The 22871-nt window shown below is 43.5% G+C and overlaps 1 protein-coding gene across 1 annotated transcript; it reads left to right on the top strand.

Moving 5' to 3' along the window:
- The first annotated feature begins 5445 nt into the window (after positions 1-5445).
- LOC108412663 (steroid 21-hydroxylase) lies at positions 5446-21227 on the top strand. Its single transcript, XM_037537330.1, has 11 exons — positions 5446-5629; positions 6183-6272; positions 6410-6564; positions 11817-11912; positions 12551-12661; positions 13328-13414; positions 13574-13660; positions 16687-16800; positions 18639-18805; positions 20752-20855; positions 20952-21227. Exons 1-11 carry the CDS (start codon positions 5536-5538, stop codon positions 21191-21193), a joined length of 1347 nt encoding a protein of 448 aa, XP_037393227.1. The 5' UTR covers positions 5446-5535; the 3' UTR covers positions 21194-21227.
- The last annotated feature ends 1644 nt before the right edge of the window (positions 21228-22871 follow it).

Raw genomic sequence — 22871 nt, 5'->3', positions numbered from 1 at the left:
CAGTGAATGGCTTCTTTATAGCCCAAGTCTTGGAGTAATAAGTCAGGATGAAGTTCAGCTATTAAAGTCATACAATAAACCACACAGAAGCTCAGTGTACAGCCACCTACATGACTGCATTTACCCTCTGAACCATACAATGCTCCTTAATAGCCCCCCATTTCAGCCCACTGTAGTGTGATCTACTGCGGTGTTGATGCAGAGTTGGACACAGGGAGGCCATGACTTCCACCACAAGAAGTGCTCTTTATTAATCACCAGGGCAGGAAAGCACATCACATACAACCAAAGAGGGGAGGAAGTCGGCTTCCACCTCAGAGTGACACCCCCACCCCTTCGCCAACACACCCATAGACACACAAGCAACATACACCCAAGACACAAAATAACACAAATAACACACATAACACAGCTTTTAATCAACATACATCCACATAAACAACAGCAAGGAATCCCAGAGGTTGTGCACCTCCCATGAGACTCCCAGCATGGCCCTTCGCATGGCCATGCCTCTTGAGCTTCTAGGAGGAAGCAGGGCCAGTCGAGACGCTACATAGCCCTCTCTTCAAATTCCAGGCAGCTTAGCAGCCCGAGACAAGTATCTTGTCTGCACGCAATCCCAGCCAGCACAAATGTTCAGGGTGCTTGGCGCTAAGGATTCCTCCCCTAGTCCTCACCCAGGGCCACATCCTTGCCACCGCAGCCCCTTCTCCAGTTGCATCAAGGTGACGGCAGCAACAGCGGCCGCTCCACCCAGCTGCCAATCACTTTCACTGTCCCTCTGATCTGCTCATTTCTAATCTTGTCCATCCTGGTCACTCCCAACGAAAATCTCAGCATCTTCATCTCCGCCACCTCCAGCTCAGCCTCCTGTCTTTTAGACAGAGCCACAGTCTCCAAACCAAACATCATAGCAGGATGCACTACTGTCTTGTAAACCTTCCCTTTCACTCTTGCTGCTATCCTTCTGTCACACATCAGCCCTGACACCCGTCTCCACCCACTCCATCCTGCCTGCACCCTCTTCCTCACCTCTTTTCTACACTGTCCATTGCTCTGGATGGTTGACCAAAGATATTTGAAGTCCTTTATGACCTCTACTCCTTGCATCTTCACCTTTCCACCTGCCTCCCTCTCATTCACACACATGTATTCCGTCTTGTCTCTACTGACCTTCATTCCTCTCCTCTCCAGTCCAAACCTCCACCTCTCCAGATTCTCTTCTACCTGCTCTCTACTCTCACCACAGATTACAATGTCATCTGCAGACATCATGGTCCATGGAGCCTCCTGCCTGACCTCATCCGTCAACCTGTCCATCACCATTGCAAACAAGAAGGGGCTCAAAGCTGATCCCTGATGTAACCCCACCTTCACCTTGAAACCATTTGTCACTCCAACTGCACCCCTCACCACTGTCTCACTATCCTCATACATGTCCTGCACCACCCTAACATACTTTTCAGCTACACCGGACTTCCTCATACAGTACCACAGTTCCTCTCTTGGCACCCTATCATCTGCCTTCTCTAGATCCACAAAGACACAATGCAGCTCCTTCTGACCTTCTCTGTACTTCTCTACCAACACTCTCAACACAAACACTGCATCTGTGGTGCTCTTTCTGGGCATGAAACCAAACTGCTGCTCACTGATCTGGACCTCTCGCCTTAGCCTTGCTTCAACAACTCTTTCCCATACCTTCATGGTGTGGCTCATCAACTTTATACCTCTGTAGTTACTGCAGCTCTGCACATCACCCTTGTTCTTAAAAATGGGGACCAGTACACTGCTTCTCCACTCATCAGGCATCCTCTCACTCTCCAGGATTTTGTTAAACAACCCGGTTAAAAAGTCCACTGCCTTCTCTCCTAAACATCTCCATACCTCCTCAGGTCTGTCATCTGGACCAACTGCCTTTCCATTCTTCATCCTTTTTAAAGCTGCCCTCACTTCCACCTTACTAAATCTCTGCACTTCCTGATCCACTATCTCTCCCCCCGTTGTCCTCCTCTCTCTCTCGTATGGCATCATATTTGTGATCCACATGATAGTCCTGGCACAAGTTTTACGCCGGATGCCCTTCCTGACGCAACTCTCACCATTTACCCGGGCTTGGGACCGGAACCAGAAGCACACAAAGTACACCCCTATTGGCTGGTTTACACCCCTATTGGCTGGTTTACACCCCTAATGGCTGGTTTACACCCCTAATGGCTGGTTTACACCCCTATTGGCTGGTTTACACCCCTAATGGCTGGTTTACACCCCTATTGGCTGGTTTACTTGATAAAATTTAATAAAACAAGTAAAAAATTGTCTAGAAATAAGTTTAATAACCTATAGGAAACTTTATATCTCTCTGTATTAGAAATATCAAGTAGATTTAAGATAATTTCACTTGTCAAGATGTGTGATAAATAAGAGCCCCTGTGTTTTGTAATCACTGGTGGTTAACTGAATGAATTTGATGAAACTGTTTGGTCACTCAGCATCACATCTACCAGCAAACACAAAACCCAGGACCGGAATCTGAATTCAAGGCCTGAAAGGTGTAATCTATCAGCTATTGTTTACTGTAATATCATGAATAAGACTCACACCTTGAGCGGTCTGTTTCTCTTGCTCTTTACGACGTTGGCGTGAAGGCCACAACAATACTGACCTCTCCCTGATCTGCCAGAGGAGGCCTACACAAACACAGAGGGGCTAGGTCGAACGAGGGGGAGGTGATAAAAGGATAAGGTGGGTTTAGGCTGCAGGCTCAGTTCAGAGGACTGTCTAAGCATGTACGTCTCAGTGCTGACCGCGGGAACGGCCGCTCTGCTCTTCACTGTGTGGAAGCTAATCGTCCATCTTTCAGCACAGCGTCACAGACAAACACACCTGGGTGGAGGTCAGTCTACGGGTGAGAACACAACAACCTTCTAAATTTTCTGAAATAACATTTTTCTAAATCGTGGTAAAACAGACAACAAACTACCATCTTTATATTTCGTCAAATACCCAGTCTTTCCATTTGGCTGAGCAGATATGATGAAAATAGCTGGAAGGTAAGAGACCGTCTGTAAAGTGTGGGTACTGCTTAAAAACGTAAAACATCCACATACATGAGCAGCTTGTTGGTGTTGATTATAAAGACCTGAAACCTACTGAAACACAAAGATGATGTGAAAATCAAAACCTGACATTAACACGTATATAACTTCAGCAAATTAGGCGGTCTAAATGCGTGTGCAGCGGACCTACAAACTGAACTGGGACACACTGAACAAACCTACTGCAACATAAAATGACTCGAACTGAATTAAACAACATAATGCAAATAACATACGAGCTTTGGTTTGAGACACGCCTGACGAACATACTAGAACCTTTAGTTTGGTAAAATATGCCTCGACTGAATTTTAGTGAGTTTTTTCTAGAAAGAAATTGACACTGTGGCACGTCCACGACGTACAGACCTCAAATCACTCGTAGTGTAGAGAGACACGCCTGACAAACACACTACATGAGAAATACATTTAACTGCACTGACTGTAATGCTTGTGTTTATTCATTTGAATGTTGTTTTGTGCTTTTACGAGACAAAATGTGCTGAGAGGCAACACAAATGGTTTTAAACGTAAGGTCTTTGGTCTCTCGCCTGGCAAAGTGTTGCAGCTTTCTGAGTTCATCTCTGAGAGCATTTTACCTATTTTACCAAACTAAAGGTTGTAGTATGTTTGACAGGCATGTCTCTGTACAATATCAGAATCAGAATCAGAATCCTTTATTGATCCCAGAGGGAAATTGCAGTTGTTACAGTTGCAGCCATTTATGTAAAAGAATAAACACTTTAATCATTTAAAACAAAGATAAAGAGAAATTTGGAATATTGTACATGAGATTTAAGCTCTTCTGAACACAGTAAAGTGACTGTGATGATAAATATTAATCATCTAGTATAAAGCAGTTCAAATTACTGTCCCTCTGAGTTTTTGCACATAGTTATTATTATTATTACCCATATGAACTGTGTGGTATTGAGTTTTGTGCAGATGCTGAAGGACCTCAGGCGCCTCAGAAAATAGAGACGACCTTGGCCCTTCCTGTAGAGGGCGTCAGTGTTCTTAGCCCAGTCCAGTTTATTGTCAATATACACACCCAGATATTTATAATCTGCCAGTGTCCACACTGACCCCCCTGATGGACACAGGGGTCACCGGTGCCTTGTCCCTCCTCAGGTCCACCACCAGTTCCTTTGTCTTTGTCACATTGAGCTGCAGGTGGTTCCGCTCGCACCATGCGGCAAAGTCCTTCACCGTCACCCTGAACTCGTCCTCATCACCCCTGCTGATACATCCAACTATTGCAGAGTCATCAGAAAACTTCTGAAGGTGGCAAGTCTCTGTGCAGTAGCTGAAGGAACCCAATCACTACAAGGGTTTTTAGATCTGTAGGTCACAATCTCTGCAGTTCAACTGAACAAGTTTGATCAGTCTAAAGATTGTAGCATGCTTGTCAGATCAGATCAGATGGACGCTTGTTAGTGAACGTTATGCTTTTTTACGTCACCCAACACCATTCGCCAAACTAAACGGGCTGTAAGAAGCTTTACAGACCGGCTGGAACAAAACAACATTAATACTGATCTGGACAAACTGACCAAACTGAGCTGAACCTGATATTGGCTCAGTTTTACGGCTCAGTCTGATTTGGTCCGACTCTGAAGATCAGACACGTCTGGCGAATGGTGTTGGGTTCATTTCTGGCTGATTCCAGGTTGTTCAGCTGTTCTTCTGTCACAGCTGCCGACTGAAAAGCTGCTCAGTGGTGACGACAGTTTGGGAATTTAGTGTAAGGAGCTGGAGAACGAACTGCCGGCTGAGCGGCGAGTGGGCGGAGCTCGTTACTCTGACGTAGCAACGAGCTGCCGGCTGAGCGGCGAGTGGGCGCTGACGATTCTTAATGTTCCTCACTGACTTTCAAACTCACCACGTGGCCATGAGGGACGGGGATGCAGCCTCACTTCCTGCTCTACAATGCAGGGGCATGGCTAAAATTAGGCTCCGCCTACAGACTAAAACTCTGTGTTTCAGTAGTGACGTGAGAACATGGGACAGCATTTTTTATTTTAACACTGAATTCTTTATAAATCAACTCTACTTTTAATTTCACTTTAAAATAAAAATATAAATGACACTTTAAAAACATTGAAAAAATGCAAATATATACACATATTATATATGCATATATATATATAAACATATTTTTTCCAAGTGTAAGTTTAGGGTTAGGGATTGGGACAGCCTCCTCCCAATAGAAAGAGACCTATAAATGATGTTATTTATTTATATATATAATCAGAGCAGAATCACTGTAAGAATCTGAGCTCAGGTTGAACTGATTTAGTAGAATTCCTTGTCAAATGTAGGTTTTTCTCTTATTTGTCCAGCTGCTGTGCCCAAACTTCCCCACACCCTCTCTCATCTGCCCCCTCCCTCTCTCTCTCCCTCTCTCCCCGGACCCCCCACTCTCCCCCTGCTGGGAAACATGCTGGACTTGACCCGAGACCACCTGCCCATACACCTCACCACACTGGCCCGTCGCTATGGAAACATCTACCGCCTCTACTGCGGCAGCACCAGTTAATGAGAACCTTTTCATCTGTTTACAGAGTTTAAAGCTTTAACGGCTGAAACTTACAGACATTCACACCAATTCATTAAAAACACAGCAGCTAACTGTTATTTTTTCATTATTAAGTGTTTGATATGCCACTACTTTGTGATGATAAGTCATTAGAGACATTATCTCATTATTTTGGGATGCTACTTTATTATTCTGAGATATTGTCTCATTAGTTTGAGACACTAAGTCATTATTTTGAGATATTATCTCTTTATTTTGATATTATATTATTTTGAGATGCAAAGCCATTATTTTGAGATATTATCTCATTATTTTGAAAAATATTATTTTGAGAAACATTCTCACATGTATTATACACACACACATATATATATATATAAAATATGTTTGTATGTGTATTAAGAATGTCAAAATATGACTCAGTATCTCAAAATAAAAATGATAGAATCACAATGACTCAGTTTTGCAAAGATCTGAACCAGTGAGGAACTACCAGTGGAACTGGGGTATACACAGCTTTTAACTTTAATAGTTTATGTTTCATGCAGCCATGGTGATTCTAAACAGCAGTGAGGTCATTCGTGAGGCCCTGGTCAAAAAGTGGTCAGACTTCGCAGGAAGACCACCTTCATACACGGGTAATATCATTCCCACCACCCTGCTAGTGTTCACCATCACCATTCACATAGCATTCATTCAGTTCAGTGTCCCTTTTATTTACTGTCACCTCTGAGAAACACAGCACTATAATCTTCTCCGCACCTGTACCTCGCAGGTGGCAAGGTCTCAGGTGGTGGGTGGAGCATCTCTCTGGGTGATTACAGTAAAGGATGGAAGGCCCATCGACGGATTGTCCATAGTGCTTTGCATCGCTGCACTGCTGATTCCCTGCATTCTGTTATAGAAAAACAAGCTCTGCACCTCAAACAGGTACAGCCATATCGCCCCCTATGCTTCCTGTAGTGTATTACAGTCTGTCAGAGCGACTGTGTGGATCATATGAACATTATAGAGCTTTTTAAATGAAACAGTAGAAGCCGTATCGCCCCCTATGCTTCCTGTAGTGTATTACAGTCTGTCAGAGCGACTGTGTGGATCATATGAACATTATAGAGCTTTTTAAATGAAACAGTAGAAGCCGTATCGCCCCCTATGCTTCCTGTAGTGTATTACAGTCTGTCAGAGCGACTGTGTGGATCATATGAACATTATAGAGCTTTTTAAATGAAACAGTAGAAGCCGTATCGCCCCCTACGCTTCCTGTAGTGTATTACAGTCTGTCAGAGCGACTGTGTGGATCATATGAACATTATAGAGCTTTTTAAATGAAACAGTAGAAGCCGTATCGCCCCCTACGCTTCCTGTAGTGTATTACAGTCTGTCAGAGCGACTGTGTGGATCATATGAACATTATAGAGCTTTTTAAATGAAACAGTAGAAGCCGTATCGCCCCCTACGCTTCCTGTAGTGTATTACAGTCTGTCAGAGTGACTGTGTGGATCATATGAACATTATAGAGCTTTTTAAATGAAGCAGTAGAAGCCGTATCGCCCCCTACGCTTCCTGTAGTGTATTACAGTCTGTCAGAGCGACTGTGTGGATCATATGAACATTATAGAGCTTTTTAAATGAAACAGTAGAAGCCGTATCGCCCCCTACGCTTCCTGTAGTGTATTACAGTCTGTCAGAGCGACTGTGTGGATCATATGAACAGTATAGAGCTTTTTAAATGAAACAGTAGAAGCCGTATCGCCCCCTACGCTTCCTGTAGTGTATTACAGTCTGTCAGAGCGACTGTGTGGATCATATGAACATTATAGAGCTTTTTAAATGAAACAGTAGAAGCCGTATCGCCCCCTACGCTTCCTGTAGTGTATTACAGTCTGTCAGAGCGACTGTGTGGATCATATGAACATTATAGAGCTTTTTAAATGAAACAGTAGAAGCCGTATCGCCCCCTACGCTTCCTGTAGTGTATTACACTCTGTCAGAGCGACTGTGTGGATCATATGAACATTATAGAGCTTTTTAAATGAAACAGTAGAAGCCGTATCGCCCCCTACGCTTCCTGTAGTGTATTACAGTCTGTCAGAGCGACTGTGTGGATCATATGAACATTATAGAGCTTTTTAAATGAAACAGTAGAAGCCGTATCGCCCCCTACGCTTCCTGTAGTGTATTACAGTCTGTCAGAGTGACTGTGTGGATCATGAACATTATAGAGCTTTTTAAATGAAACAGTAGAAGCCGTATCGCCCCCTACGCTTCCTGTAGTGTATTACAGTCTGTCAGAGCGACTGTGTGGATCATATGAACATTATAGAGCTTTTTAAATGAAACAGTAGAAGCCGTATCGCCCCCTACGCTTCCTGTAGTGTATTACAGTCTGTCAGAGCGACTGTGTGGATCATATGAACATTATAGAGCTTTTTAAATGAAACAGTAGAAGCCGTATCGCCCCCTACGCTTCCTGTAGTGTATTACAGTCTGTCAGAGCGACTGTGTGGATCATATGAACATTATAGAGCTTTTTAAATGAAACAGTAGAAGCCGTATCGCCCCCTACGCTTCCTGTAGTGTATTACAGTCTGTCAGAGCGACTGTGTGGATCATATGAACATTATAGAGCTTTTTAAATGAAACAGTAGAAGCCGTATCGCCCCCTACGCTTCCTGTAGTGTATTACAGTCTGTCAGAGCGACTGTGTGGATCATATGAACATTATAGAGCTTTTTAAATGAAACAGTAGAAGCCGTATCGCCCCCTACGCTTCCTGTAGTGTATTACAGTCTGTCATAGCGACTGTGTGGATCATATGAACATTATAGAGCTTTTTAAATGAAACAGTAGAAGCCGTATCGCCCCCTACGCTTCCTGTAGTGTATTACAGTCTGTCAGAGCGACTGTGTGGATCATATGAACATTATAGAGCTTTTTAAATGAAACAGTAGAAGCCGTATCGCCCCCTACGCTTCCTGTAGTGTATTACAGTCTGTCAGAGCGACTGTGTGGATCATATGAACATTATAGAGCTTTTTAAATGAAACAGTAGAAGCCGTATCGCCCCCTACGCTTCCTGTAGTGTATTACAGTCTGTCAGAGCGACTGTGTGGATCATATGAACATTATAGAGCTTTTTAAATGAAACAGTAGAAGCCGTATCGCCCCCTACGCTTCCTGTAGTGTATTACAGTCTGTCAGAGTGACTGTGTGGATCATATGAACATTATAGAGCTTTTTAAATGAAGCAGTAGAAGCCGTATCGCCCCCTACGCTTCCTGTAGTGTATTACAGTCTGTCAGAGCGACTGTGTGGATCATATGAACATTATAGAGCTTTTTAAATGAAACAGTAGAAGCCGTATCGCCCCCTACGCTTCCTGTAGTGTATTACAGTCTGTCAGAGCGACCGTGTGGATCATATGAACAGTATAGAGCTTTTTAAATGAAACAGTAGAAGCCGTATCGCCCCCTACGCTTCCTGTAGTGTATTACAGTCTGTCAGAGCGACTGTGTGGATCATATGAACATTATAGAGCTTTTTAAATGAAACAGTAGAAGCCGTATCGCCCCCTATGCTTCCTGTAGTGTATTACAGTCTGTCAGAGCGACTGTGTGGATCATATGAACATTATAGAGCTTTTTAAATGAAACAGTAGAAGCCGTATCGCCCCCTATGCTTCCTGTAGTGTATTACAGTCTGTCAGAGCGACTGTGTGGATCATATGAACATTATAGAGCTTTTTAAATGAAACAGTAGAAGCCGTATCGCCCCCTACGCTTCCTGTAGTGTATTACAGTCTGTCAGAGCGACTGTGTGGATCATATGAACATTATAGAGCTTTTTAAATGAAACAGTAGAAGCCGTATCGCCCCCTACGCTTCCTGTAGTGTATTACAGTCTGTCAGAGCGACTGTGTGGATCATATGAACATTATAGAGCTTTTTAAATGAAACAGTAGAAGCCGTATCGCCCCCTACGCTTCCTGTAGTGTATTACAGTCTGTCAGAGTGACTGTGTGGATCATATGAACATTATAGAGCTTTTTAAATGAAGCAGTAGAAGCCGTATCGCCCCCTACGCTTCCTGTAGTGTATTACAGTCTGTCAGAGCGACTGTGTGGATCATATGAACATTATAGAGCTTTTTAAATGAAACAGTAGAAGCCGTATCGCCCCCTACGCTTCCTGTAGTGTATTACAGTCTGTCAGAGCGACCGTGTGGATCATATGAACAGTATAGAGCTTTTTAAATGAAACAGTAGAAGCCGTATCGCCCCCTACGCTTCCTGTAGTGTATTACAGTCTGTCAGAGCGACTGTGTGGATCATATGAACATTATAGAGCTTTTTAAATGAAACAGTAGAAGCCGTATCGCCCCCTACGCTTCCTGTAGTGTATTACAGTCTGTCAGAGCGACTGTGTGGATCATCTGAACATTATAGAGCTTTTTAAATGAAACAGTAGAAGCCGTATCGCCCCCTACGCTTCCTGTAGTGTATTACAGTCTGTCAGAGCGACTGTGTGGATCATATGAACATTATAGAGCTTTTTAAATGAAACAGTAGAAGCCGTATCGCCCCCTACGCTTCCTGTAGTGTATTACACTCTGTCAGAGCGACTGTGTGGATCATATGAACATTATAGAGCTTTTTAAATGAAACAGTAGAAGCCGTATCGCCCCCTACGCTTCCTGTAGTGTATTACAGTCTGTCAGAGCGACTGTGTGGATCATATGAACATTATAGAGCTTTTTAAATGAAACAGTAGAAGCCGTATCGCCCCCTACGCTTCCTGTAGTGTATTACAGTCTGTCAGAGTGACTGTGTGGATCATGAACATTATAGAGCTTTTTAAATGAAACAGTAGAAGCCGTATCGCCCCCTACGCTTCCTGTAGTGTATTACAGTCTGTCAGAGCGACTGTGTGGATCATATGAACATTATAGAGCTTTTTAAATGAAACAGTAGAAGCCGTATCGCCCCCTACGCTTCCTGTAGTGTATTACAGTCTGTCAGAGCGACTGTGTGGATCATATGAACATTATAGAGCTTTTTAAATGAAACAGTAGAAGCCGTATCGCCCCCTACGCTTCCTGTAGTGTATTACAGTCTGTCAGAGCGACTGTGTGGATCATATGAACATTATAGAGCTTTTTAAATGAAACAGTAGAAGCCGTATCGCCCCCTACGCTTCCTGTAGTGTATTACAGTCTGTCAGAGCGACTGTGTGGATCATATGAACATTATAGAGCTTTTTAAATGAAACAGTAGAAGCCGTATCGCCCCCTACGCTTCCTGTAGTGTATTACAGTCTGTCAGAGCGACTGTGTGGATCATATGAACATTATAGAGCTTTTTAAATGAAACAGTAGAAGCCGTATCGCCCCCTACGCTTCCTGTAGTGTATTACAGTCTGTCAGAGCGACTGTGTGGATCATATGAACATTATAGAGCTTTTTAAATGAAACAGTAGAAGCCGTATCGCCCCCTACGCTTCCTGTAGTGTATTACAGTCTGTCAGAGCGACTGTGTGGATCATATGAACATTATAGAGCTTTTTAAATGAAACAGTAGAAGCCGTATCGCCCCCTACGCTTCCTGTAGTGTATTACAGTCTGTCAGAGCGACTGTGTGGATCATATGAACATTATAGAGCTTTTTAAATGAAACAGTAGAAGCCGTATCGCCCCCTACGCTTCCTGTAGTGTATTACAGTCTGTCAGAGCGACTGTGTGGATCATATGAACATTATAGAGCTTTTTAAATGAAACAGTAGAAGCCGTATCGCCCCCTACGCTTCCTGTAGTGTATTACAGTCTGTCAGAGCGACTGTGTGGATCATATGAACATTATAGAGCTTTTTAAATGAAACAGTAGAAGCCGTGTCGCCCCCTACGCTTCCTGTAGTGTATTACAGTCTGTCAGAGCGACTGTGTGGATCATATGAACATTATAGAGCTTTTTAAATGAAACAGTAGAAGCCGTATCGCCCCCTACGCTTCCTGTAGTGTATTACAGTCTGTTAGAGCGACTGTGTGGATCATATGAACATTATAGAGCTTTTTAAATGAAACAGTAGAAGCCGTATCGCCCCCTACGCTTCCTGTAGAGTATTACAGTCTGTCAGAGCGACTGTGTGGATCATGTCCTGTTACTGTTCTGTTGTTTGTTTCTGGACCAGGTGCTGCTGGACTACAGGGAGAGGCCTGTGGATCTGTCTGAGGACTTTACTGTAGCAGCCAGTAACGTCATCACTACTCTGGCATTCGGGAAATCAGTTAGTAATGATCAATATAACATACAGTCTGTGCTACAGGGGAGGATTGAAATCATTAAACAATTCAGTTCCTCATGAAATCTGATTAAGTCATGATGTAGCTGGATTATTTTGATAAGATTTGGACATATGTCCACTGAATGTTGATCTGGGTGGAATATACACTGTACACTACAGAAAAGAGCATCTTATGAAGGGAAAAGATCTTTGCTCTGGTTCATATTTCAATATGCCTCATGTTGATATTACTGTACACTTATTATAAGGTTATTTAGCACATTCCCAGAAGTTTTTACTTGTTTTAAGTGATTTCCAGGGGTAAAATTATGTCACTATACTGGCAGACAATTTTGATTGTAGTAAAAAATATGATTGAAATCAGTCACCTGATCTGCTACAGCGAGATTTCATGACTTAAAATCACTGAAAACGAGCCAAAACGTCTAGAAATAAGCTAAATAATCCCATAATAGTCCTACTAAGATATCTACTGCAGTGTTTTACAGTGCAAAAACAATGCACCAGTATTTTTAATGAATAATTTAAAAAATATACAATAATAATCAATTATACTTTTCACTGAAGAAGATTTTCTAATCTGCGCAAAAATCCCATTTTTCCCATTTTCCCTTCACTAGTATGAGAAAAGTTCCGCAGAGCTGCAGAACCTGCATGGCTGTCTGAATGAGATCGTTTCTCTGTGGGGTTCTCCGTGGATCTCAGTGCTGGACTCCTTCCCTCTGCTCAGAGTAACGACAACGAACATGCAAAAATTATTATAATAATTAATTATAAAAACATTAATATAATATATAGAATGATTATTCATTTAATATAATGCAGTCTATAATATTAGATAATATTATTTTTAAAATGATTATTTTTAAAATTCTGAAAAAACGCAAAATAATACGATTATAACATTTTTACTAAGACAGTGATAAAATTATTAATAATATATTGTTGTTTTGAAATTCATGTTATTTTGCAAAACAATTTGGTCAGGATTTCTGCCTCAATATTTAAAAAAATACTTTTGAAATATGAGACATTCTGGATATTAATTTAATAAAAGATTAATTTTATCAGAAATGTATTCTGGATATTAATTTTATTGGAATTTCATTCTGATTTGGCCCTCTATATCTCCACACCAGTATATATCAGATCTTTCAAACTTTGCCATTTATTACTCTTTTTATAGCACATGTTTTGCTGTCTTATAGTGATAAATGTTCCTGGTTTGTGAGCCATCAAAAATGAAAATAATATTAAAAATCATATTATGCCTACATTTCTGACAAATATGTTATTTTTACCAATGAAATTCTGGAAATTTTTATTACATCACTAATTTTATTACAACTTCATTCTGGACCTAAAGTTTACTTTGCTTTTATCTTTTCTCCTAACAGAGGTTGCCAAATCCTCCCTTTTCACGTCTTATGAAAGAGGTAGCTAGACGGGACGAGCTAATTAGAGACCATCTGGATGAGGTTAAGGTACAAAAATATGCAAATAACTCGCACGTCTAAAAAGATGTTTCAGCTTATAAATGTACCGAATGTGAGGTCGTTCTCTGAGGCTAACGACACGGCAGGCAGGACTGGGCCTCAATCTGGGAAATAATTCTCTACAACCTGTTTATGTGTTTTTAACAGAAAGGTGGTGGTAAGGAAGGCGGGACCCTCACAGCCTCACTTCTACAGCATCTCGAGGAAACATCAGAGGAAACAGCACAGAAGATAGTAAATAAACTGTAGTTTTAAAATATTACAATATTACAATAATGTAAAATATTTGATAAAATATTAAAATATCTATCACTGCTGTGATAGAGGATGTCATTGTATCGCACCAATGAAGTGTATTATACAACAGGTATTTCCAGCCATGCGAGCTGATTGGTTGAGCTGCGTTCTAACTGCTGTTATTTCACCAGAACATCACAAACACTGTATCACGCCGCTGAGAAGCTGTTGCTAAGCAACAACTCTGACAGCTGTAGGAGACGCTCGAGCCGTTTCAACGTTTTTACTTGTGACTTCGCCACAAACAGAAAACGGACACTGTTAAGATCACATCTGACCGACAGCCGATTTGGTCCGACTCTGAAGACGAGACGACACTAAATTCCCAAACTGTCGTCACCACTGAGCAGCTTTTCAGTCGGCAGCTGAGACAGAAGAACAGCTGAACAACCTGGAATCAGCCAGAAATGAACCCAACACCATTCGCCAAACTAAACGGGCTGTAAGAAGCTTTACAGACCGGCTGGAACAAAACAACATTAATACTGATCTGGACAAACTGACCAAACTGAGCTGAACCTGATATTGGGTCAGTTTTACGGCTCAGTCTGATTTGGTCCGACTCTGAAGATCAGACACGGCTGGCGAATGGTGTTGGGTTCATTTCTGGCTGATTCCAGGTTGTTCAGCTGTTCTTCTGCTGCCGACTGAAAAGCTGCTCAGTGGAGACGACAGTTTGGGAATTTAGTGTAAGGAGCTGGAGAACGAACTGCCGGCTGAGCGGCGAGTGGGCGGAGCTCGTTACTGACGTAGCAACGAGCTGCCGGCTGAGCGGCGAGTGGGCACTGACGATTCTTAATGTTCCTCAATGACTTTCAAACTCACCACGTGGCCATGAGGGACGGGGATGCAGCCTCACTTCCTGCTCTACAATGCAGGGGCATGGCTAAAATTAGGCTCCGCCTACAGACTAAAACTCTGTGTTTCAGTAGTGACGTGAGAACATGGGACAGCATTTTTTATTTTAACACTGAATTCTTTATAAATCAACTCTACTTTTAATTTCACTTTAAAATAAAAATATAAATGACACTTTAAAAACATTGAAAAAATGCAAATATATACACATATTATATATGCATATATATATATAAACATATTTTTTCCAAGTGTAAGTTTAGGGTTAGGGATTGGGACAGCCTCCTCCCAATAGAAAGAGACCTATAAATGATGTTATTTATTTATATATATAATCAGAGCAGAATCACTGTAAGAATCTGAGCTCAGGTTGAACTGATTTAGTAGAATTCCTTGTCAAATGTAGGTTTTTCTCTTATTTGTCCAGCTGCTGTGCCCAAACTTCCCCACACCCTCTCTCATCTGCCCCCTCCCTCTCTCTCTCCCTCTCTCCCCGGACCCCCCACTCTCCCCCTGCTGGGAAACATGCTGGACTTGACCCGAGACCACCTGCCCATACACCTCACCACACTGGCCCGTCGCTATGGTGAAGTGGTTCTTTACCTGGTGAAGTGGTTCTTTACCTGGTGAAGTGGTTCTTTACCTGGTGAAATGGTTCTTTACATGGTGAAGTGGTTCTTTACCTGGTGAAGTGGTTCTTTACCTGGTGAAATGGTTCTTTACGTGGTGAAGTGGTTCTTTACCTGGTGAAGTGGTTCTTTACCTGGTGAGGTGGTTCTTTACATAGTGAAGTGGTTCTTTACCTGGTGAAATGGTTCTTTACCTGGTGAGGTGGTTCTTTACATAGTGAAGTGGTTCTTTACCTGGTGAAGTGGTTCTTTACCTGGTGAGGTGGTTCTTTACATAGTGAAGTGGTTCTTTACCTGGTGAAATGGTTCTTTACCTGGTGAGGTGGTTCTTTACATGGTGAAGTGGTTCTTTACCTGGTGAAGTGGTTCTTTACGTGGTGAAGTGGTTCTTTACATGGTGAAGTGGTTCTTTACCTGGTGAAGTGGTTCTTTACGTGGTGAAGTGGTTCTTTACCTGGTGAGGTGGTTCTTTACATGGTGAAGTGGTTCTTTACCTGGTGAAGTGGTTCTTTACCTGGTGAGGTGGTTCTTTACATAGTGAAGTGGTTCTTTACCTGGTGAAATGGTTCTTTACCTGGTGAGGTGGTTCTTTACATGGTGAAATGGTTCTTTACCTGGTGAGGTGGTTCTTTACATGGTGAAGTGGTTCTTTACCTGGTGAAATGGTTCTTTATATGGTGAAGTGGTTCTTTACGTGGTGAAGTGGTTCTTTACATGGTGAAATGGTTCTTTACCTGGTGAGGTGGTTCTTTACATGGTGAAGTGGTTCTTTACCTGGTGAAGTGGTTCTTTACGTGGTGAAGTGGTTCTTTACATGGTGAAGTGGTTCTTTACCTGGTGAAGTGGTTCTTTACGTGGTGAAGTGGTTCTTTACCTGGTGAGGTGGTTCTTTACATGGTGAAGTGGTTCTTTACCTGGTGAAGTGGTTCTTTACCTGGTGAGGTGGTTCTTTACATAGTGAAGTGGTTCTTTACCTGGTGAAATGGTTCTTTACCTGGTGAGGTGGTTCTTTACATGGTGAAATGGTTCTTTACCTGGTGAGGTGGTTCTTTACATGGTGAAGTGGTTCTTTACCTGGTGAAATGGTTCTTTATATGGTGAAGTGGTTCTTTACGTGGTGAAGTGGTTCTTTACATGGTGAAGTGGTTCTTTACCTGGTGAAATGGTTCTTTACCTGGTGAGGTGGTTCTTTACATGGTGAAGTGGTTCTTTACCTGGTGAAATGGTTCTTTACCTGGTGAGGTGGTTCTTTACATGGTGAAGTGGTTCTTTACCTGGTGAAATGGTTCTTTACCTGGTGAGGTGGTTCTTTATATGGTGAAGTGGTTCTTTACCTGGTGAAATGGTTCTTTACCTGGTGAAGTGGTTCTTCGAAGAATGCAAATGAGTGTTCCTGGTTCTATACAGAACCGCTGTCTTTACTTTTTCCTCTTTATTTCAGTTCTGAATTAGCTGTATCTGCTGTTCCTCTCACAGACTCTGACTGACACTCAGATGCACATGACCACAGTGGACCTGCTGATAGGAGGAACCGAGACCACCGCAGCCTGGCTCAGCTGGACCGTGGCCTTCCTCTTACACAGACCAGAGGTAGGAGAACGTGCAGCGCTGCATTAACAGGGAAGACGTGGGTAGATGGGGGGGGGTTATTGCTATCCGCTTCATGTGGTTGTGGTTGTAGGTAGGTGGTTGCTATGGTATCCCATGTGGCTACTCCCATGTGGTTCCAGGTGGTTTCTGTGGTGTTGCTAGGTGCTTGGTATGGTATCCCAGGTGGTTGCTAGGTGTCGCAAGACTATTGCTATGTTGTTTCATGTGCTGCTAAGTGGTTGCTACGGTATCCCAGGTGGCTACTAGGCTGTTGATTGGTGGCTATGATTGTGATCCAGGTGGTTTCTATGGTGTCGGTGGGGGCATTGGTGGTTGCTATGGTATTTTGGGCGGTTGTTAGATGGTAGCTATGATATGTCAGGTGGCCACCAGGCTGTTGCTAGGTGACTGTGATCGTGTTCCAGATTATTTCTGTGGTATTGCTAGGTGGTTGCTATGGTATCTCGGGTGGTTGCTGTAGTATGTGGTTGCTGGCTTCGTGATAGATTGTTGCAGGTGGCTCCTATGACGTTGCTAGGTGGTTGCTATGGTATGTGGTTGCTGGGTTAGTGATAGATTGTTGCAGGTGGCTCCTATGACGTTGCTAGGTGGTTGCTATGGTATCTCGGGTGGTTGCTGTGGTATGTGGTTGCTCGGTTAGTGATAGATTGTTGCAGGTGGCTCCTATGACGTTGCTAGGTGGTTGCTATGGTATCTCGGGTGGTTGCTGTGGTATGTGGTTGCTGGGTTAGTGATAGATTGTTGCAGATGGCTCCTATGACGTTGCTAGGTGGTTGCTATGGTATCTCGGGTGGTTGCTGTGGTATGTGGTTGCTGGGTTAGTGATAGATTGTTGCAGATGGCTCCTATGACGTTGCTAGGTGGTTGCTATGGTATCTCGGGTGGTTGCTGTGGTATGTGGTTGCTGGCTTCGTGATAGATTGTTGCAGGTGGCTCCTATGACGTTGCTAGGTGGTTGCTATGGTATGTGGTTGCTGGGTTAGTGACAGATTGTTGTAGGTGGCTCCTATGACGTTGCTAGGTGGTTGCTATGGTATCTCGGGTGGTTGCTGTGGTATATGGTTGTTGGGTTAGTGATAGATTGTTGCAGATGGCTCCTATGACGTTGCTAGGTGGTTGCTATGGTATCTCGGGTGGTTGCTGTGGTATGTGGTTGCTGGGTTAGTGATAGATTGTTGCAGATGGCTCCTATGACGTTGCTAGGTGGTTGCTATGGTATCTCGGGTGGTTGCTGTGGTATGTGGTTGCTGGGTTAGTGATAGATTGTTGCAGATGGCTCCCATGACGTTACTAGGTGGTTGCTATGGTATCTCGGGTGGTTGCTGTGGTATGTGGTTGCTGGGTTAGTGATAGATTGTTGCAGATGGCTCCTATGACATTGCTAGGTGGTTGCTATGGTATCTCGGGTGGTTGCTGTGGTATGTGGTTGCTGGGTTAGTGATAGATTGTTGCAGATGGCTCCTATGACGTTGCTAGGTGGTTGCTATGGTATCTCGGGAGGTTGCTGTGGTATGTGGTTGCTGGGTTAGTGATAGATTGTTGCAGATGGCTCCTATGACGTTGCTAGGTGGTTGCTATGGTATCTCGGGTGGTTGCTGTGGTATGTGGTTGCTGGGTTAGTGATAGATTGTTGCAGATGGCTCCTATGACGTTGCTAGGTGGTGCTGTTGCGTTTCAGTCCTGTATTGTGTCTCATTCGGGGCTGAAACTCTCCTTATCACTGTAATGAATAAAACATTTCTCCTGCCTTCCGTTTCTTTTTGTTTCTACTGATTCCTCTGTTTCTCTCTCTGCTGTCCTCCTCTCTTGCTCTGTAGGTTCAGACTGCAGTCTATGAGGAGCTGTTCAGTGTGTTAAAGGGACAGTATCCTCAGTACAGTGACAGACACAGGCTGCCGTATCTCTGTGCCCTGATTAATGAGATGCTGAGACTGAGGCCCGTCGCTCCACTCGCCGTCCCACACAAAGCCAAACGAAACAGCAGGTACGCTACTGTCCACTCCGGTCACCGTTCAAACATTAGATTCACTGTTTATCCATTATTTATCACAGCTGAAGAGTTACAAGAAACTGTTCAAAATGTAGAATCACTGTTTAAAACTTATGAACCATCTCCTCCAGATTGCCCACTAGGTCGTGAGTATGTACCCACAGCAATGCGGTCAAAACCTCTAGAGTTGGTACATGCTACACCAAGTTCTGGTCATCCTGGTATTAATAAAACCATTGGCTTACTTAGGAATAAGTTTTGGTGGAATACTTTGGAGTCTGATGCCAATGATTTTGTAAAGGCTAAATCTAAATCTAAATCTCCCAGACAATTGCCTACAGGTCAACTGGCACCTTTGCCCATTCCACAACGGCCATGGTCACACATTAGTATTGACTTCATAACAGATTTGCCTAATTCTCTGGGGTTTACAACCATTTTAGTCATAATTGATCGGTTTTCGAAATCTTGTAGGTTGGTCCCCATGAAGAAACTGCCAACGTCGCTCGAAACTGCTGAGGCGATGGTCAATCAGGTGTTTAGATTTTATGGACTACCTGAAGACATTGTATCTGATAGGGGGCCTCAATTTACTTCCCATGTGTGGAAAGAATTTTGTAAACTGCTCAGCATCAATGTAAGTCTCATGTCAGGGTACCATCCACAATCGAACGTGCAAGTAGAACGGCTTAACCAAGAAATCGGTAGGTTTTTAAGATAAATGCAGATAGGCACAGATGACCTTCAATTCCTTTTCAACCAGGGCAAAGGGTTTGGTTATGCACGAAAGATTTAAGGTTAAAACTTACATGTAAGAAACTCACACCCTGATTCATTGGACCTTTCAGGATTCTTCGTCAAATAACTCCAGTTTCTTATAAATTGGAGTTGCCCAGAAGTTGCCGAATAGCTCCTACCTTCCATGTGTCTTTGCTTAAACCTGTTCATTCCTCCTCCCCCGTTTGAGGTTGATGGTTCTCCGGCCTATGCAGTCCATTCTTTGCTGGACTCTAGAAGGCGTGGTGGTCGACTTCAATACTTGGTGGACTGGGAGGGGTACGGTCCAGAGGAGCGATCCTGGGTAGCCACGGAGGACATCCCATCTCTGATTTCAGATTTTCACAGGGTCATCCGGACCGTCCTGCTCCCAGGCCCAGAGGTCGACCACATCGTAGATCATCTTTGGCGTCGAGAGCTGCCCCTCAGGTGGGGGGGTTCTGTCACATCTGCCGCCTGCCATTCTCCTCCCCACCACAGGAGGTCACCCTCTCCCGAATACTAGGCATTCCTTGATCTTTTGACCTCTGTAGTCTGCCATCATGTGTGTATATACCCTGCGTTTGCAGGCGCTCATTGCGAAGTCTTGTTTGGTTTTTCCGCAATTCTGAGCGTTTATGTTTATGATTTGGTTTTCTGGTGTTTTGCCTCTTGGTTTGTTTTGACTACTCTTTTGGATTTGCCCTCTTTGGATTTGTCTGCTTTCTGTGGCCTGTTTTTTGGGATTTCTGACCTCCTGCTTGTTATCACCGACCTTGCATCCGGAATTAAACTTGCACTTGACTCCTGCCCCTCGTGTGAAGCAGTTTGTGACATTAAAAGTTACGAATCACCATCCATACGTGACAAATCTCTGTTCAAGCTTTTGTAATATGTTAAATGTCGTCTTCTTCTTCTTCTGCTTTCGGCTGCTCCCTTTAGGGGTCGCCACAGCGGATCATCTGCCTCCCTCTTGCCCCATCCACTGCCTCCTCTACTTTCACACCAACCGTCTCCATGTCCACCTGCACTACATATGTTAATAATGTAATAAGATACAAAATAAAAAATGTCACCAAATAAAGCTGATCAGTGTGGAGCAGACAGATGACCTGGTTTTAATCTGGTCCTCAGTATGAGTTTATGGTAAATGGGAATTTTATACAAGGTCATTGTCTTTTTAGCATTGCAGGATATTTCATCCCCGAGAACACGGTCGTCATCCCCAATTTATTCGGGGCCCATCACGACCCGGAGGTGTGGACTGACCCGTACAGCTTCAGGCCGGGTAAAAAAACGCTTAATCGCCCATTAGATTCCAGCAAAAATTCCTGGAGATGAGGAGCGGAAGCTGCTGTGGTGCTGAGCGTGTTCTGTGTTTCAGAGCGCTTTTTGGAGGGCGGTGGGGGTTCCCTGCGGGCGCTGATGCCGTTCGGAGGGGGCGCTCGGCTGTGCCTCGGAGAAACCATAGCCAAAGTGGAGCTGTTCCTCTTCACGGCGTACCTGCTGCGAGACTTCCAGTTCCTCCCTGAAAGCCCAGAGGAGCTTCCTGACCTGAGGGGCGTGGCCACGGTGGTCCTGAAGACCAAACCATACAGAGTCATCGTCCGGCCCAGAGCACAATAAACAGCACCTATTAACCTACACTCTTACCAAGCACGGTTCTTCAAGGGTTCTTCAGTAAAGACAACGGCTCTATATAGAACCATGAACACTCAAAGAACCTTTTACATGCTTAAAAGGTTCTCCTGCATGGTGAAATGGCTCTTCAGATTGACGGAGAGTGTGTTGTACATGGTTCTACAGAGCACCAAAAAGGGTTCTGCTATTAAGATGTCAAACGTGTAACAATAAAAGAACCCTTTTGGGTGCTACAAAGGACCATTTTCAAAAAGGTTCTCTATAGGTTCTATGTGAAACGTCACCGATCCCTTTCACCATGCACAGAACCCTTTACGCATGCAAACGGTTCTTTGCGTGCTCGTGGTTTTATATAGGACCATTTTCATTACTAAAGAACCCTTTAAAAACTTCTTCTTCTTCTTCTTTCAGCTGCTCCCTTTAGGGGTCACCACAGCGGATCATCTGCCTCCATCTTGCCCTATCCACTGCCTCCTCTACTTTCACACCAACCATCTCCATGTCCACCTTCACTACATCCATAAACCTTCACTGAGCTCTACCTCTTCTCCTTCTACCCGGCAGCTCCATCTCCAACATTCTTTGCCCAATATATCCACTATTCCTCCTCAACACATGTCCAAACCATCTCAACCTGGCCTCTCTGGCTTTATCTCCAAACTGCTCCACCTTCACTGTCCCTCTGATCTGCTCATTTCTAATCTTGTCCAGCCTGGTCACTCCCAATGAAAATCTCAGCATCTTCATCTCCGCCACCTCCAGCTCAGCCTCCTGTCTTTTAGACAGAGCCACAGTCTCCAAACCGTCCATCATAGCAGGACGCACTGCTGTCTTGTAGACCTTCCCTTTCACTCTTGCTGCTATCCTTCTGTCACACATCAGCCCTGACACCCGTCTCCACCCACTCCATCCTGCCTGCAGCCTCTTCTTCACCTCTTTTCTACACTGTCCATTGCTCTGGATGGTTGACCCAAGATATTTGAAGTCCTCCACCTTTACGACCTCGACTCCTTGCATCTTCACCTTTCCACCTGCCTCCCTCTCAACCCTTTAAAAAAACAATCTGGTATATTTATGCACAAATAAATAAATAAATAAATAAATATTAATGCCACTTTTAATCCTTTCAAAGCGTTTATTGTACTGTCAACATGAATAAAGGGCTCCTTTTATCCTGTTCCCACAAAATAAATTTGTTTTACAGCAATTTAAACGGCAGAGAAACAGCATAAACCTGCCATAGACACCCTGCAGCAGAGCCAGGGGTGGCCGATATGGCAGAAGTGATAATATCACGATACTTGCAAACATTTTCATGACACATAATATATATCATGATATTTTTTGGAACCCTTTGCGTGATTAAGTGGTTCATTGTCTCTCAAAAGGGTTCTTCAGACCGGCGGAGAATGTGCTATATAGAACCCTCACACTTGACATCATAACAATAGAAGAACCTTTTTCGGTGCTATATAGAACCTTTTAAAGAGCGTATAGAGCCGTATACAACACATTCTCCATCCATCTGAAGAACCATGTCACATTTCACAAGGGTTCTTCGAGTGTTTGTGGCTCTACAGAACCACTGTCTTTACTGAAGAACCCTTGGAGAACCATCTATTTTTAGGTGTGTATGTATGTTTTTCATTTGACAAGCCACGTC

Source organism: Pygocentrus nattereri, chromosome 3, assembly GCF_015220715.1.
Source record: "Pygocentrus nattereri isolate fPygNat1 chromosome 3, fPygNat1.pri, whole genome shotgun sequence".
Classification (NCBI taxonomy): domain Eukaryota; kingdom Metazoa; phylum Chordata; class Actinopteri; order Characiformes; family Serrasalmidae; genus Pygocentrus; species Pygocentrus nattereri.
The sequence above is the reverse complement of the archived record's forward strand: the minus strand, read 5'-3'. Positions and strand labels throughout refer to the sequence as shown.

Coding starts and splice junctions, on each gene's coding strand:
- LOC108412663 (XM_037537330.1), top strand. CDS start 5,536: ATGCTGGACTTGACCCGAGACCACCTGCCCATACACCTCACCACACTG. Junction 6,273..6,409: donor AAGACCACCTTCATACACGG/GTAATATCATTC, acceptor TGTACCTCGCAG/GTGGCAAGGTCTCAGGTGGT. Junction 13,415..13,573: donor ACCATCTGGATGAGGTTAAG/GTACAAAAATAT, acceptor TGTTTTTAACAG/AAAGGTGGTGGTAAGGAAGG.